At 36.0% G+C, this 18459-nt stretch overlaps 1 protein-coding gene across 1 annotated transcript in view; it reads left to right on the top strand.

Moving 5' to 3' along the window:
• Positions 1-18459, top strand: part of LOC122808384 (alpha-tectorin-like) — a 163736-nt gene that overhangs the window by 10444 nt on the left and 134833 nt on the right. The window contains exon 2 of the mRNA XM_044079350.1: positions 14973-15032. Coding sequence (XP_043935285.1) covers positions 14973-15032 — 60 coding nt within the window. The remainder of the gene's footprint in view (positions 1-14972; positions 15033-18459) is intronic.

The following is an 18459-nucleotide window of genomic DNA, read 5'->3' as shown; positions in this document are numbered from 1 at the left end:
ACCAGATTGTTCCCTCTCCCTTCTAACCAAAATTGTTCAATCTACTTCCCATAAAGGGAAGGGTCAAGCCAAACATCATTTGGTGTACCCATCATCTGCAAAGCACCTCAGAATCCTGTCATGAACCCCTTTGCCATGCCATCACTGAAACACACCCTAATGAAACTAAATAAAGTAGGATTACCATGACCCCATTGTAACATCGGGACATCCACACCAAGAGAACACAGCCCGCTGCCTTCAAAGCTGAAATCATGGATTAACCTGAATGTATTGACAGCCTATAACCACAACAAAACCACAAACTATAACCCCTTGAACTCAAGATGGCACCCAGTCAAGCAACTAGTAGCAAGTCTCACACCCAAGACCCTATTAACCGTAGCATATCACCTTAGCCCACCCACTACCTAGTTCTATATGTGCAACAACTCCATTACCATAGGGAACAGTCTAACGCCAACTTTAATGTCCTACCTTAGGTGGCAGAAAACCAGCACCCCTTGACCTAGTTCCTGAAAACCCGTCTATGCTCAACAACGAAATACTCTACATACCCAGCCATAAACACCCCCAATTCACTCATTACCAAACCATTCTTAACCCTTGTTTGGCCCTGGCCTTTCCCCTGGAGAGCTCATTCCTTATATTACCTATACCACTAGTAGTCAATTAAGACCTCTCCTACCGCAGTCTTATCCTGCAACCAAGCTTCCTTTAAACCTAACTCCACTGTGACAACGCACCCAGTTTTAAAATGACCCCACTAACTGCCTACCTACCATGCTTCTTAAAACTCTACTCACAAAATTGATCCAAACACCAAGTGAAATGATCCTTGTGGTATTCTGTAAAACCTTAACCTGTTCTGTACAATTAACACTACCTACTCAAGGGACAAATTTGTCACCCCAAAGACACCACCCTTTAGGAATAAACTCCAGCATCCTACCAAACACCTCATTGGCCCTTACCCCAACTACGGTTCAACAACTGAATGAGTAAAACAACCACCTCAAGGTTCTAAAAAAGCAAGGGTTGAACTTCACTGGCTTGCAAGAGCCATAGGGCTTTAGCCTAATAAGTCCTGTGCTCCTATGAATGTCATGACTCTACTCATCCCATGGTATCCTCCCACTCCCCCTAAGCCATCCCCAACTGTTTCCCCCTTGCCCCCTACCTACCTCTTCCTTACTTGCCCCCTATACCAATGCAATAATCAGCTCACACTAATTGAACACAAAGCCCTAATATGCCTTAATAAGGTAATTACTCAGACCCACATTGTGCCCCATTCTGGTGGCAAAACATCCATCCTATCAAAAACATTAATTTTCAGATCCCTTTTCCAGGCCACCGCATGATGCCTTCTGCCCTTCAGCAATTTCAGTCAGTAACTGTTGCCACCTTGTGCTCCCCATGTGTAACCTCTTCACTCATCACTGCTTCCATCATCTGGAAATTCCCTGTGTAATGCCACAACCGGTACTTGGCACACCACCATCTACAAAGAAAAGGAGAAAAGTAAATCCTCTAATATATAAAGAGAAGGCTCTACCTTATATCCACCTATTCCAAATTATAGCAGCGGTGTTCCAAAATACCCCCATCTGTAAGAAAGAAAAGACATGTAAATCTAAAATACATAACACACTTGCCACGTCATCTTCTAAGCTTTAACTATTATCCTATACAATTTTGCAACTACGTGTTCCTATAACATATGCTGCAGCCCCTGGAACTCCCCCCAGCACTGTGATGCCACAACGGCAATGCAACAAAAGCACCGAACAGTAGTCACCCACAGATGAAGTCTCAAATGACCCTCTTCCAAGCTGTACTATTTATGCCATAGAAGGAGAACATTCAACTATTTTTTTTTTTTACATCAGTATAACTTATTTGGGTGGTCCAGTTGCTCCAGCATGAGATACTATGACCTAGCAATAAATATTTTCTGAGGTATAAATCCACATAACACAGACAATTGTACAGAATGTGATAAAGTCGTATTAAAACGTTTTAAAATACATTGACGAGTCTGCTTATTCACTACTTGTAGGTTGAGGAACAGTGCGTTTTTGATACATATGCTCCACGTGGTAGTACCAATAAAGGCGCAGCACCAAAAGAGGTAAGGAAAGGGGTGTGAAAGATTTCACAAACCCTTTGATGGCAAGGAGTACGCCATGGTAAGTAACCCCCCCCCCAACATTTGCTACCTTAACTTATTCTCCCCTCCCCCCAGCAAGGCAGAGCAACATACCCCTCAACAAGTAATCACCCATGCACCTCCCGTTGCCATCACTATGCAGGCATCTGACAAGTTGTGAACACCACCCCTCTTCAATCCAAACATCTAAACCCCTCCAACAGTCAATAAGCTCCTCCAAAACAGAGATCCTGCTCCACCATCCCAAGCTGTCACACCACCCGCCCCCAACACTCCAAAACATAAGCTTTAAATGATACCCTTAGAGCTCCTGAAATAAATAATTACTGCCCACAAGTGTAAATTCAACAGATATAAAATGAGCTGTTAAACCGAACATTTGGACTGAACCAATCCCTTTTCAACTATAAACTCACCATCCATTATTTATTTATTTTTTTTGCAAGTTCACAAATATATTTGCCATAACAGAACCATCTTGAAAAGTTGCGGATGTCAAGTTAGAGCACTAACTGCTGACAACTGTTACTCATTTACCACACCCTGCACTCTACTAACAGATCTAGTATCGCAAAACATAAAATAAAACAGCAAATGTACATGCAGAAACATCCATTAAATAAAGGTCTCAGAACTGTGAACTGGCAGCTTACTCCCAAACCATTTCTTTGCTGGCAACACCTCCTAGAAGGACCTCCAGTAGACTTGGTTCTGCCCACAACCTTTGTGCCAAGGAAAGTGGGTGCTTTGAGGAGCTGTTAAAAACCCTTGTACCCTTAAAGGGATTTGTTCTTCAAAATGAATCCCTATGGCACTAAATAAGAGTTCCTTAAAACATGGTTGTTATTTTTCTTAGTTGAACTTCTCTTATAAGGTCATAAACGTATGTGCAGTGAACTATACATACTGCAACAAACAGAAATTTGAACTTGAGTCTAAAAGTTGTTTTTTTTTTTTTTTTTTAAACCTTTGGATTTCCCAATACCCTGAAGGGAATGGACCCCTGAACCAAGTCAAGTATGCTTAAAGTTCATGAATTAGTATAGTGCAATCCTTGATGTTTGCTCAGCACAGCACCGTTCCATGTGCAGTGATGCCTCCTTCTCCAAGTCATCCAGAGCTACATGTGCCAATAACATATCTAAATAAACCCATTGCTCCTACCATGATGGAACTGTCTTGATATCCATTTTCTACATTGCCCTCATTTATGCCTGCCCATTCACCAACATGAGGATTCCTACACAATCAACAGCTGACACTGAATGGCTGTCAGCTATCAGCCTTGCCTACTCGTTGTAAGCCCACAAAACTACTCACAGGTCCACTGAGAAGTTACTTCACGTGCCTGACTAACGGGTCAAAAAGCATGGTGGCAGTCACACCAGCCTGAGTGAGTAAACACAACTTTTTTTTTTTTAATCATCTAAACTGCTACCAATGAGGAAAGCAGCACAACATACTGCCCTCAACCGCTAATCCTGCTACGTACATTTACGGCCCATGTCCGTTACTCTCTACCTGCGAAGCCACTCATAGAAAGGATTTCAAACTTAGAAAGTGGACTGAATAACAAGTTTTGTAATAGTCTGAATTTCCTGATGGGAATGAAGTTTGCCACACAGATGTTTGCCATACTCTGTCATTATTTTCTAACTGCAGTCCTGAATACTTCTCCACTAAATTGCTAGCAACCACATTATACTAAAATGGACCTTAAAACATGAGGGAAATCTGGCCATTCTGCAGAAGTCTGTACAGTTAAGAGGTATCGCTTTCGAACAAGGCCCACCACAGGGACCTTTTTACATGCTGCTCATACAAAATAAAACATCAGCCTAACTTGAAAATTGAAAAAACACTTTAGTAAATGTAAGATGGTAGATTAACAGGTTTGCATTAGAATGACTTTGCACATGTGCTGACGCAGTCATTACTCTACTTCAGCCAGAGTCCATGAAAAGACACCCACCACTCTGCTGAGGGACTTCCATCAAGACAGTAATGGTAGCCTACCCCCACCACTAATGAAAATAGATTTTACTAAGAAAATCACATGTGCTTTATTTCAGGAGCCACCTTATTTAGACCACCTTTTTTGTTTGTTTGTTTAAATCCCTGAACCTACCCCGAGACCATAGCCACAGTGCTATCAGCCATCATAACCTACTATACCATTCCCTATGTAATCGGCCCCACTAAAAGGAGCTGAAGAGAGAAAATACCAAGCTAATTAAGCTAACTGCCCTGAAGGGCCCTACTAAACACCGCCATTTAATCAAAGTCTGAATCACCCTGTATGACTAAGAGCTAAAATGCTTAACAATAAGACAAAGCTCCAATAACTAATTAGGAAAGTAAGTAAATAAAGAAATAAGCATTAACCACCTTCAGCATGCCCCCTACACTTATCCCAGGCCTACCTGTCCTCCAAGTTACCTTGGTCGTCTTGGACGTAAGCTTGCATTAGCAAGTTCATGCCAAAATGTGATTGCTTAACCCAGCTACACTATACTAGACCTCTTAAGCCCCTCCCCATCATTGTTGCATTTCCTCCCAACTGTCCCTGCCTCCACTTAAACCTTTCACCTCCCTAACCCACTTAACACCCCCTAATATTAACCTAACCCCCCCATGAAGATGTCTCGGGACAACTTAGTTTGTCACCAAACTTCATTTACCTGTAGTTCCTGTGGAGAGAGAAACTGTCAGCATTACGTGGCTGTCACTATAATATTTACTGCTATGTACCACTGGATTCGAACCCTGGACTGTGTGCGGCAAAATGTACTGTGTACAGTGCATTTAACAAACTGAACTACTGGGTCACTGTTGATTACTGACTGACTGATATTTGCCTAAAGGTCACCTGGAACCAAAATATGACCTGGTATTACTACTACAGTGTTATACTAGACTGCAGTAACAGTAGAATGCACATGCATGAAATACAAGCATAGCACAGATAGTAGCCAAGCTATATTTCAGTATCAACAATGCTGGTGTACACATTTATTGTTAGTGGTTTGAAATATCTGTGAAGTCAACAAACAATATCAACTCATGGAGTGGGCTACCTCACCCATATACCTTCATTACCTGATGTCTGTGGATGACAGAGCATTACGTGACCAATACTGGCCTAGAGACAGCCTTGAACAGTACTATATGAGTTAACCAATACATTTTGCAGGCATTGGATTTGCATTCTGCAGCTATTACAGTGTTATAATTGACTGCAGCACCTTATCTTACAGCCTCAAAGCATGCAGCTCTACTGCAGTGATTACAAGACAATCCTGATGTACACCATTTTCCTTGGTGTTATTGTTATTGTTTCACATTTTGATTGAATTACAGTTGGTATTATTCATTTATTGAACTACAGCTCTAATTCCAGATTTGTTGCACTATAGACTTTATTGCATATACTTTGTTGCAGTTATTGGAATTGTTTAATGCTGTTATTGCACTACAGTTGGCATTATTCATCCATTGCACTACAGTTCTAATTACACATTTATTGCACTACAGACTTTACTGTATATACCTTATTGTAATTAATGTTTTACTCTTCCTTGCCTATTTTACTACAGTTTGCATAATGCATCTATACTCACCACTCTCACATTGTAACCTGGCTAATCGCCCAGCATGTGACTCAACATTGCGAGCCCTCTCAGCTGCAGCTGTTGAGAGAGAAGCGCACCATTATGCATACCAGTTTTGAGACATTCAGCTTTCATTTAGTTAAGAAAACAGAAGACATACTTACATACTTGTAGGGCTTTCCCAGTCCTAGCTTCTTTAACCCAGGTGCCCAAGTTTCCCCTCTTTCACCTTTTCATGTCACCACAGTAGTGATGACACTGCTCACCTGTATGGGGGATAACAGTAACACTGGTGAGGTCTCTGGCCAACCAGTCCCAGGCCTCCACCTTAAATTCCAAGCCCTGGAAACCACCCAACAGCAGCCTATCATCACGGTTTTTGATGAAGAGCCCAAGCATATCCCTGGACTCCAGAATGCCCCAGTGCTGCACCCAAAAGTGCACACCTTCACCAACACCACACCAGCCATACCGTCAGTTCATCAAACTCCAACAAATTCTGCTAAATTCCTGTCTATTGGACTTAATCTAAGCTGTTTTCCAGCCCTTGCACATCATTGGACAACATTCAAAAAAGTGCCACATCGCTTAGCAATGCACAAACCAGCTCAGCAGAGCTGAGTAGGGTGGAAACCCTCAGTACCACAGTTTTGGCAATGCTTAGCTACACGCAAACCAGCCAAGCAGAGCTGAGCAGACCACAAACATTGGCAGCCATTACCATATTTATGCAGTGCTTAGCAGGTTTAAGCACAGTTGAGTGGACCACAGCAGTGCACCGCGGAGTGCAGTGGTGCCATACTTTAAAATTGTGTGCATAATCTGTACAACAAAAATACATAGATGTCGTCCCTTTCATGTATACAAACCCTGGACCTGTTACACATTAAGCTATTATCCTACCCATTTAGCTATATGGATATTAAGGAATCTAGTATACCTTCACATATACCACTGAGCTACCTGTTAGCAGTCTTGAGCACCGAGGTGCACAGAACTGCACAAAGCAAACACGTTTACACTCACTTATACATGCTTAAACATATTGGTAAATAATTAATTAATTACATCAAATTTCTATTTTTAGATGACTGGCAGGTGTCAGCTGACTACTGTGAGCACAGCTTGGCATTGCTGCACTCTGTGCTGCACCATGCCAACATGCATTTTCAAAAAAAAAAAAAAAAGAAAGAAAAAATTTTTTTTTAAATAAAATTAACACGGGACATCACAGAACATTGTAACATGTACACAGTCAATAACAGACACACTGTGCAACATTGCTACAGTGGTGGGGACCTTTGCAGGGATTGTCATACTCATCTGTAGCTACGGTTAGTCGCCACATCTCTCCCTTCACTGATTCAATATCCTTTTTGCTCAGGTCTCCCTCAGCAGTGCATCATCATTAATATGCATGGCACGCTGCCAAGGGGGGGGGGGGTGGCCATCTACATGGATACATTCTGTGTAGGTCCTACATGGTGCCTACACAGATTTTATTAAATTCTGGGGAAAGTCTTTACTACTACATTCAGCTCAATAATACCAACTCCCATTGAGTTTTGAATGCCCATAATGTTTTACTTTCACAAAGTCTTTACAAGTACATTCAGCTCAATAATATCAACTCCCATTAGTTGTAGACACTCCATGTTTCAGCCTTTTTGATCTCATCAATACAACATAAGTGGATTGTTTGTCCATAGTTTAGAACCATATAATTTAAAAATAAGCCTGACGTCTATAACCTTAAGGTAACTGCAAAATATCCTATATAACATCCAGTCCAAAGGGTAAATGGGTCACAGAGACAAACCAACAAAACAAAAAAAAAAAAGAAAAAACAAGCAAAGTTGGAATGAATTCTTCAGTGTAAAATGCCTTACCTTCAAGAGTGGAGGTCCATGGGGAAATATGAAAATGGACCCTAATGGATGTACCAGTGCTTCAGCTAGATGGCTTCTGAATGCTCAAAACTTTTTACTTTTACTTTTTTAAGTGTTTACTGGTACATTCAGGCTAATAACCCCAAACCCTACTAGCTGTATAAATTACGTTTTGCCCTTTTTCTGAGCTCTTCACTACAGCATAAATTGTTTTTTTATCTATACTTTAGAAACACAGAACATAAAAACAAGCATGACATCTATAACCTTAGGGAGACTGCAAAATATCCCAGGCAACATTCAATCCAATGGATAAAGGGTAACACAAACAAGCAATTGAGTAAAAAATAAGAAAGACACAGCAAACATAGGGTCTTCACTGTGAAATGTCTTATATCTCCTGTAGAGTTGACCCATGGGTAAATGAGCCTCTAAAGACATAGCAGTATTTCAGCTACATGACTTCTGAATACTCATGATGTTTTACTTTCACTTTAAGTCTTTGCTGGCACATTTAGGTTAATAAAAACACAAATCCCACTAGCTGTATACATGACATGTTTGCCCTTTTTCTGAATGCATCAGTATGGCATAACCATTTTGTCCATTCTTTAGAACCACAAACCTTAAAAGCAATCAAACTGAAGGGTTAAAAAGATAAAATATTAAGTAAAATTATTTTAAAAAGTAAAAGTAAAAAGTCATGGGTATTCAGAAGACATGTAGCTGCTTGTCACCATTAGCTGTTACACTGCAGTACCTTAAGGAACCATGCACAATTTTCTACAGTATGTAATTTTACATTCTTATTGCTCCCTGTATTTCTTTTTCTGTTTATAAAGTTTTTGAAGGGAGAGTACAACTAGTAATAGAAGAAATAGTGTTGCCTGGCATATGACACAAGATATTTCTTGATGTCTAGTGGACCAGGGTATTATTCTGTCAACTGAGTCCGAAAAAGGTCCATGGAGATCAGTGCTCTGCCCTGGTAAGCAAATAGAATTAAATATATGAATAAGATATAAGAGTTAGAGGAAGAAGTCTTCTTCTATGCTCAGGAAAAGCCGAAGAAATCCCAAGTCTTTAAACTTCCTTCTTTTCTTTCTTTTTTTTTTTTTTTTTTTTTGTTAAAATGGTATGATATTCACAGTTATTACTATTGTGGCTTTCAACTAAGCAAATCTAGACTTAACAATATAATCATTTGCAAAAATTATTCCAGAAAAATACTTGTTCATAGCTGGTGAGTTTCTGTTTGGAAGCAATCAGAAAAATTCACAAAAAATATCATGCATTTTAAATGTATTTTCATATGTCAGAACATACTGTAAATGCCATAAAAGGATATATTTGTATAATCCTTTTAAAATTTGGCCTGGTAAAATGACTCGTAAACTAGCTTGACAACTTCCTTAAGTAGTGGAAGAAAAAAAAAAGCTCAGCATGCTGCTCTTCACTTTCTGTGTACAGCTTCTTTTCAACAGTCACAAGAAAGGGTAGTGCTTTATATAGCTATGTATACCTGACTACCCAATTGCTGGAAAAGTTGTGGCAGGAGGAATAACACCACATTCTCAATTTACACCATATACAAACACACATACACACACACACACACACACACACACACACACACACACACACACACACACACATATGAATGACTGTGTGTGTGTGTGTGTGTGTGTGTGTGTGTGTGTGTGTGTGTGTGTGTGTGTGTGTGTGTGTGTGTGTGTGTGTGTGCATGCTTGTGTGTGTGTGTGTGTATGTGTGTGTGTCTGTGTGCGTGCATATGTTTAAAGGTATTTATTCAAAACAAAGGGTAAAAAGGACACACAGACAAACCATTCAGTAAAAGCTACAAGAAAAATCTAGCCAAGATAGAGTTGTCACTGTCTGATACCATAGCCACCTGTAATGGAGGTCCATGGCATACATGCAAATAATGTCTTAAAGACATACATGGTTATTTATTATTTATTAGCATGATTTGACTGGGCACTCGGAGGGAATCCCCTTCCAAGGGATGCATGAGGAGGAAAGCTTCAATGTGCTAAAACACATTACAGAGTTTCAATAACACAAATTACACACACACACACACACATATATATATATATATATATATATATATATATATATATATATATATATATATATATACAAAATATAATATACATACACAAAAATTTAAGAAAACATATATATATATATATATATATATATATATATATATATATATATATATATATATATATATAGATATATATATATAAAAACATGGATGTGTGTGTGTGTGTGTGTATATATATATATATACATATATATATATATATATATATATATATATATATATATATATATATACATACACACAATAGCTTAACTGTAGGAATCTATAATTTGAGGAGCAGCACTTCTACAGTATAAAATGTAAAGCTTGTACAGTGTTAACATCAGTGATATAAATTTTCAGTTAAAAAAAAGGAAAATCAGGTGAAGTCCCTAGATATAAAATGGAATGCATCATTGATATGCAACATTAGCATTGGTCTATATGAGTTACAATGATTAGGGTCTTTATTCTCTTTTAATATAGGGGATAATATCTCCAAGAAGGATGAATTTTTGCTAATGTTTGAACTTCAAGAAAGGTTTTATGTAGGAGAGAGATTATAGAAAAAGGAAACAATCTATAAATGGCAATAATTAAGCCATCTATTCCAGGTGCTTTATTAGACTTACTTACTTTAATCCCATCTATAATTTCCTTCTGAGAAATATTTTTTTGTAAATCTAGCTTTAGTTCCTCAGGGATTCTTGTTATATTATAAACTATATTTTCTAATTTCTTAAGTTCATTTGTACTTGTTTTATCTTTATGATGTTCTGCATAATGATAATTAAAAGCCTCCAAAATGTCATCTATGTCTGAGACTTTTTTCTTTCCTTCATGAAAGACACTATTGTATCTTAACTTTCATAGATAGGTTATGAAGATGCTTAGGAGAAGTAGCATAATAATTTATTTTCAGTCTTTCCATAGCTAAATTAGTTTTATGAGATAATATTTCATTGTATTTCTTATTTGCTTCGTCTATTTTCTTCTTCTTATCTGTACCAATTAAGTTTTTATTAGATTTAAGAGATAATATTTGATTTTGGAGCTGCTGTAACTCTGAGTCCCATTCTTTAATTTAATTTTTGTACCAGCTAATGGTTTTACCATATAGATAGGCCTTAAGAGAATCCAAAACCATAATTGTGTTTGCTTCAGGTTTATAATTAATCTCTAGGAAGAGCTGAAGTTCAGAAGTTATCCAGGATTTAAAATATTTAATTTTTGTGATATATGAAGGAATCCTTGAAGTGATAACTAACAGATTGAATTCCAAGTGAATTATTAATAAAAGGGAGTTATGATCTGAAAAGGGACAAGGTTGTAATGAAAAATTGAAAATTTTAGAATAAAGATCTTGAGAGATATCAATTGTATCTATTCTAGTTTGGGTGCCATGCTTATAGTCTTGGTGTGAGAAAAGTAAAGAATTTGGTCTTAAAGCATTAAAGGTGTCTTTTAATTTAAACATTTCTGTCCATTTTTTAACTGTTTTGCTGAGGATGATAGCCTAGTTGATTTCCTATTTATAGTTTCTGTAGTATCTGTGATATAATTGAAATCACCTCCTAGTATAATATTACCTTTAGAAATAGTTGCAATGAAGTCTAAGTGTTTCTTAGCTAGTTCAACCCCGATACCCAGGAACCAGTATAAATTAACCAGGGTCCAAATTCTATTATTAAACTTAAGTATAACTAAAGCCATGAGTCCATCATTATCTACATGTTTATAAATAATTTGGGGATTTATAAAAGTCTTTTTCTATAGAATTGTTACTCCTCTTGTCTTGTTTTTATAATAAGATTGAGCTAGTACTGTGCATTCCTTAGCAGCCCATATAAATGTGTCATTTATTTTAAAATGAGTCTTTTGGTGAAAAAACACTTGAGCCTTGTTTAGTTTAAAATAGCTTAATAGGTTAGCTCTCTTATATGAGTTGTTTAAGCCATTAGTATTTAAGGATATCAAAGTTAAATCCATATCAGAATTCTTTAAAGATAAATAATAGAAGTACTTGTATTATTAGAATCCTGTATACAAAATTATCTTCCTGAATAGACAACAGAATATCAGTTGTTAGATTTCTCTTTATCTCAATCCAAATAACTTTTCCCATGAAAGATAAAAGTAAAAAAAAAAATACGTCAGACATTTCAAAACTAGCAAAACAGTTAAATAACAAAAACTTAGCATATTTAACTCTTATATAAAGTTTAAGCCAGAGAGGCAAGATTACATTGGTTTGGACATGTGCTGAGGAGGGACGCTGAGTATATTGGGAAAAAGATGCTAAGGATGAAGCTACCAGGTAACAGGAAAAGAGGAAGGCCTAAGATAAGGTTTATGGATGTGGTGAGAGAGGACATGCAGGTGGTTGGTGTGACAGAGCAAGATGCAGAGGACAGGAAGAAATGGAAACAGATGATCCGCTGTGGCAACCCCTAATGGGAACAGCTGAAAGAAGATAATGATGATGATGATGATAAACTTTAATACACCCTATACATGGAATGAGATGCATTCCTAGTCTAGCAAAAAAAACTAAATCTGCTAGACTACCTATCCCTACCATCAACCTTTGTTAGTTCTAGCCCATGAAATCAAAGTAAGAAATGGAGAATGCATTATAAATTAAGATAATTATAGTAGTAGTAAACAACTAATCAGATATCAATTCCACTAAGATTTTAGAAATAATATTTACATACACTATAGTTAAATCACTAACATTTTTACAGTAATTATTCACTAAGGAAACCAGAGACATATCAGAATATATATAATCTGAATTTTAGTGCTTAATAGTTTAAAGAAACATCAGTTTTATTAACAATTTGAGTAAATCTATCTTATCTAGTAGAACTGAGTTCAATATAATGCATATGTTGCTAAACGTTATGATTACCCAATATACCTAAGCATGTCATCTGAATTGGTATTAATAAAAACTCGGAAATGACAGAACAAAATCAAAGAATCATTTAGCATTTTTATTTACTTGCTCTGTTTATAAATTCTTATTATGACAATCTCCCACTAAAAAACATCACAAGAATTAGGTGTTAGTACATAGCTGAGTGTGTATCATTCACAAATGATGTTAACATAGGTTATTAGAAATATTCCATAGAACATACTTGTCTTTAATTAACTCTTAAACATATAGAATATCAAATATTTAAATGACTGACTAAAAATCTATAATAATTAACTAGTGTCTGCTAATATGACAAAAATATTAGATACCATTATTTATATAAAACTTACTATGGATAACAGGTCTTAAAAGTGAATGACTCAAAAGGCAGTATTAAGACAGAGTTAGGTGTATTTATCTACCATAAAAACAGGGTAATACTGAAACTCCTAACTTTTTTGTTGTGTTATCACAAGTTATAAACACTACTGCGCTTCTTCTCTTTCACAAAGAGCTAAAGAGCATGATTTTATAATTACTGATAACATGACATCTGAAGCATAAAATAATATCTAAGATACAGTATGAACTTCATCATATTAAATGCATTAGAATTATAATTCAATCCAAATTATTCACACATATATTGCCCAGGGTTTAGTACAGTATTCCAGTATCCTTACAGATATTGCCATTATCCATAAGCATTTCCTCGTATGTAAAAGCCTATACTAAACACTTGTTAACTCCACAGGGAAATTATTCATAAAGGGCTATTTATAAAAAAATCCAGTACATTCACTAGAAATAGTGCCTATAACTAACTGTTTGCAAGAAAAAATAACATGTTTGCAGACAGTGTAGCTGGTAATTCATATGAGAGAAGCCCACTATGATATACTGACCAATCAGAGTCTTGACATCCACAATTAGACCTGCATGTACATATTAAATGTAATGTAATCTGACCTGATTGCAGATAATGCATAATGTCATGAGCTAAGTAAAAAAGCTTCACTTCTTAAATTTCAAATTAACATTTTCCCACTCAGCACGTTACACAGTACAGTTTCCTGACCCCACTCTAACTGAATCACAAAGTCTACTTACTTACAGTAAAAAAGCAAGGTTTAACCCTCAGATAATTCCAATCAGTAAATTAACATCAAACACTCAACAAACCACCTCTGGACTCCACAATCCATACAACATGCATCAAAAATCAGTGCCATACATCCTCTCCCATAACTTAACCAGCAAAATCAAATCATCTGATCACAGCATTTTCAAAAGAATTCTAAAAAACATACCTCTCCCATTGCATAGAAACTTTCACACCCCAGTTGAAGCATCTAATTTATTAGGCAGAACAGTCAATAAAATTCATGTTATCCCTCTCTATTTTAAACACAAAGTCATTATCTGTAGCATTAGCTCTCACCAGGTAAACCCAACACAAATGATCCATATCTTAGAGACACTCACACAGCCACGGACAACTAACAATAAACCGCTGCCGCTATGTAGACATACGAGAGATACATACTTATAAAAATACAGGAAACACAGTGTCTCTGTCGAATTCTTATTGAAAAAAGCAAGTCTGTAGCAAATGGGAGGCAAACAGTGCTATAACATTAAGCTCTAGAGAAAACACAGCTAGTAACCATTTAAAAACCTTGTGCTATAAAACACACAAGCATATCAATGCCAGAGAGACCCAATTTATGTCAAAAGCCAGCAAACGGCTTCTAGTTCACACAGGTACTAAGATTTACTTTCTAAACAATCACAAATTGTAAGTAATGAAGAAACTAGTTGATATATACTAAATCATAGATATGACCTATCTAATGCATCCAAAACAATTTTGGTGAATTGAACTGAGCAGTGACCATACCTATGTAACAACTCGGAAAAGCATTTAGCATAGTAAGAAGGCTATATATTATCTGAAGTAAAGCATGTCATCTTAAGGTTATAAAGGCAGAGACAGTTTACTGTTTAATTATATCACTCAAATAAACTAATAATATTATACTAATATAATAAAAACGGATAAATCAGTTATTTAATTTATATATGAACATTAAAATGTAGAGAAATGAAAAAAAAAGAAAAATACTTTCATGACATACCTTACTTGAATATTTAGCAAGTATAAAACAAATTAGAGTCAAGTTGCAGTAGATGTTTTGAAAGATTTAATGGAAACAGCAATCTTTGACTCAGTTTTTTGTTTTTTTCTTTTTAACATCAGTCCAAGAAGATTTGTCAGTAGCCCTCTTCAATGATGTAGATGCCCATTCCATATCTTCAGGTAAGGAAATAATGTTATTGTTTTTAATAAAAGCAGTGGCTTCCCCTAATGCATTGAATGATCTCATTTCATTTTAATATAGAATTTTTATTCTGGCAGGAAAGACAAGCTGAGTTTTGATGTTATTCTGCTTTAACAGTTTTATTAATGGCCAAGATTTTTTCCTCTGCTCCAGAACTCTAGTAGAATAGTCATCGTCAAACCTAATTGGGTTTTGATTATATTTTAATGGACTTTTTCTCCAGGCAGATTTTAGGACTAACTCTTTGTCCAAATAAGTTAGAAACTTTATGACTATTGATCTGGGAGGAGTAGAGGAGGATGACATTGGCTTTCCTAGAGCTCTATGAGCCCTTTCAATACTAAATGAAAGATCCTCCTTTAAGTCTAAGATATCTGGAATCCAGGTGTTCAGGAAAGAAATTATATATTCTCCTTCAGCTCTCTCAGGGATGCCAAAAATCCTTATGTTTGACCTTTTCTCCCTGTTTTCCAGGTCATCCAATTTATTGAGAAGCCAAGTGTTTTGTTTGATGAGAAAATCTTTCTGGATTTCTTCCTCCTTCAGTCTTCCATCAAGATAATTCAGGGATGCTTCTAAGTGTGTTATTCTGGATTGATGCTGCTCTATGAGTTCCTTGAGAGAATCTGTTTGTTTCTGACAATTTTCCTTGAGATTTTGCAAATTCTCTTTGAAATCATCCATTTTTAGTGAGAGTTCTTGTAAAGCAGATGTCACAAGTTGCATTTCTTTTTTTAAAGCCGTGTCAGAATGAGACATCTTAGAAGTGCTCATCTCCACAAGTGATATATTCTCCTTTATAATTTGACAGGGAAAAACTTTCCTAAGCTCACCAAAGTTACTAATAATATAGTTTATACTTCCGTCTACCAATTTTAAGTACTTTTGCTAAAATATAATAAATTATTTCCTGTTTTTTTTTTTTTTTTTTTTTTTTTTTTTTTTAGTTTAGTTTCATGGAGCTCTAATACACTGTTGCTATCAGTTAGCCCTCTTGGTCCTGGAACAAACTTCTACTACATGTTCCTTTTCAAGTAATTGTTTTTTTTTTTTTTTTTTGACATCCAGTAATTTTAAACTTCTTTTTCTTTTAATGTCTTTATACCTTTACATGATCCAAAAAAGACTGAAAAAACTATAAAACTTTGGATAAACATGAAATTATACATGTATGTATATATATCTATATGCATAGGCAACTAAGATAAGAAGTATCAATGTTAGCAGAATACAGAAAAGGGAGCAAATAATCAAACATCTTTAGAAAGATGAGATAAAAGCAACATGCAGTATCAAAACAGACCATGATTTATCATATACTGTTTCTAATAATAAACTAAAAATATCAGCACAAGCTGAAAAACTTAGAAGGTATACAGATAAAATGATAGAAAAGTACAAATGAGAAGCTCATTGATTACCCAAAAAGATTTTATAGAGAAATGTTAAACAACGCAAAAGGAATAGAAACGCCACCAAAAAGAAGTAGATACAGTTTGGAGAAGTACTCCTTAAGACCCTGTTGAACATAAATATGCTAAATGGATAGAAGAATTATAAGAAATAGTAAGGAGCTCTAATGTAGAGGACACAAAATGGGATGAAGTAACAGCCAGAGAAATTAAAACAAAATTAATAAAAATCTCATAACTTGAATACCTTTGGCCAGATGCAGCACCTAACTTTTGTCTAAAGGTTTTAACATCTCTACACAAAGACCTAATCTTGAGTAAGACTTATCTATATGCACATCTTGAACAGATGACAACCTGGTTAATGACAACTAAAATTATATTCCTCCTCAAGTGTGAACCTGCAAGCCATTTCAAGAACTATAGACCAAAAACCTGCCTTCTGACAATATATAAATTGTACACTGAAATTAATGCTAACAGGTTTATATCATCTAGAAAAAAAATAAAGAAGTTCATATGGAACATGGGATCATCTATTGTTGAACAGAGCCATAACAAAGAGCTGTAAAAAGGGAAGAATCTTAGTAAGCAGAGATTCAAAAAAAGCACTCAACAACATCCCACATTTATGGATAATGGAATTCTTACAGCTCTAGAAGCAGAGCCATAACTGGCTCATTGGTACATGGTGCCACTCCCCTTTTTGGCACACTTCAAAAGAAAAAAGTCTGTACACAAATCTGGTGCTCCTCCCTTTAGCAATACCAGGTACTAATGCCGTCTCACTCTACATGAGAGAAAAAAAAGTATATTCTCCAGTATATTGTCCTTTCCCTCCTAAGCAGGAACAGCAGGTCCTAATATTTTCACCATATAATTCCCATCCTCATGAGGACCAAAAATAAATATATAGATAAATAAAAAAGACGAAGAAGAAGAAAAAGAAGAAAACATACCCTAATACTATGTGCCTTGGCTGGTTGCCCCCTTTACCTCACCTTAGCTATGTTTCTGCGTATAAGATAACCCTATATTGATCAACTACATTATAGTGATTGTGAAACAGTGGCAAACCATTTGCAGTTAAGTTATGACACAAGACAAATTATTTTTCCAGGGATAAAAAAATCAAAGAGGGATATTCAAGATTCTTTGTCACTTCTGCTGTTTTATGTTCTCTTAACACATTAAGCTATTTACTTAATCAATTAGGGTGTGGTAACAGTTTAACTCCCTCCCAGGAACCAACAAGATTTAAAGACATCTTGTACTGTTTGTGGATGATTTGAAACAGTATAGCTCAACAGATGAGGATCTGAAAGTACACCTATAAATAGTTACAACTTTCTTTGGCATAAAAATGACATTTGGTCCTGATAAATGTGCAAATGCAACATTTTTAAAAGGAAAGCAACACCAAGAATATATCAGCCTGGGATAAGAATGTGATATAAGGGAACTTGAGCAGTAGTGAGTGTATAATTAGTTGGTATCAGATGAAGGGTCAACAATAAAACATGAACTAATGAGAACAAAGCTTAGTGAGGAATAAAGATCATATTGAAAATTACCTTGACATCTAGAAATAAAATCCAGTTTATAAATCAATTTACTCTTCCTGTTCTAACATACAGCTTTGCTGTAATTGACTGTCCCCAGAAAGTACTGAATCAGTTGGACAAGAAAGCAAACAAAATGCTTCATGCTTATCAAATCATATATAAAAAACAGTGCATACTGAGATTTTATATCCCATGCTTAGAAGGAGGAATGGGCATCCTAAAAATTGATTATGTGTTTCAACCTGCAATGAAGGGACTGGATACACATCTGCTGACCTTATCAGATCCAAACATAGTCAAAATTCTAAAGCATGAAGGGAAGAGGTCTAAGATGATACCTTTGTTTAGTTTACCAGAAGTATTTAGGAAAAGGTGAGAATGGCTATCAAACCAGAAGTAGATAATAATAAGATGACAACTAAATGCTA

Source organism: Protopterus annectens, chromosome 8.part0, assembly GCF_019279795.1.
Source record: "Protopterus annectens isolate FY-2018-M chromosome 8.part0, PAN1.0, whole genome shotgun sequence".
Taxonomy (NCBI): domain Eukaryota; kingdom Metazoa; phylum Chordata; order Ceratodontiformes; family Protopteridae; genus Protopterus; species Protopterus annectens.
This window is presented reverse-complemented; position numbering and strand designations above follow the sequence as displayed.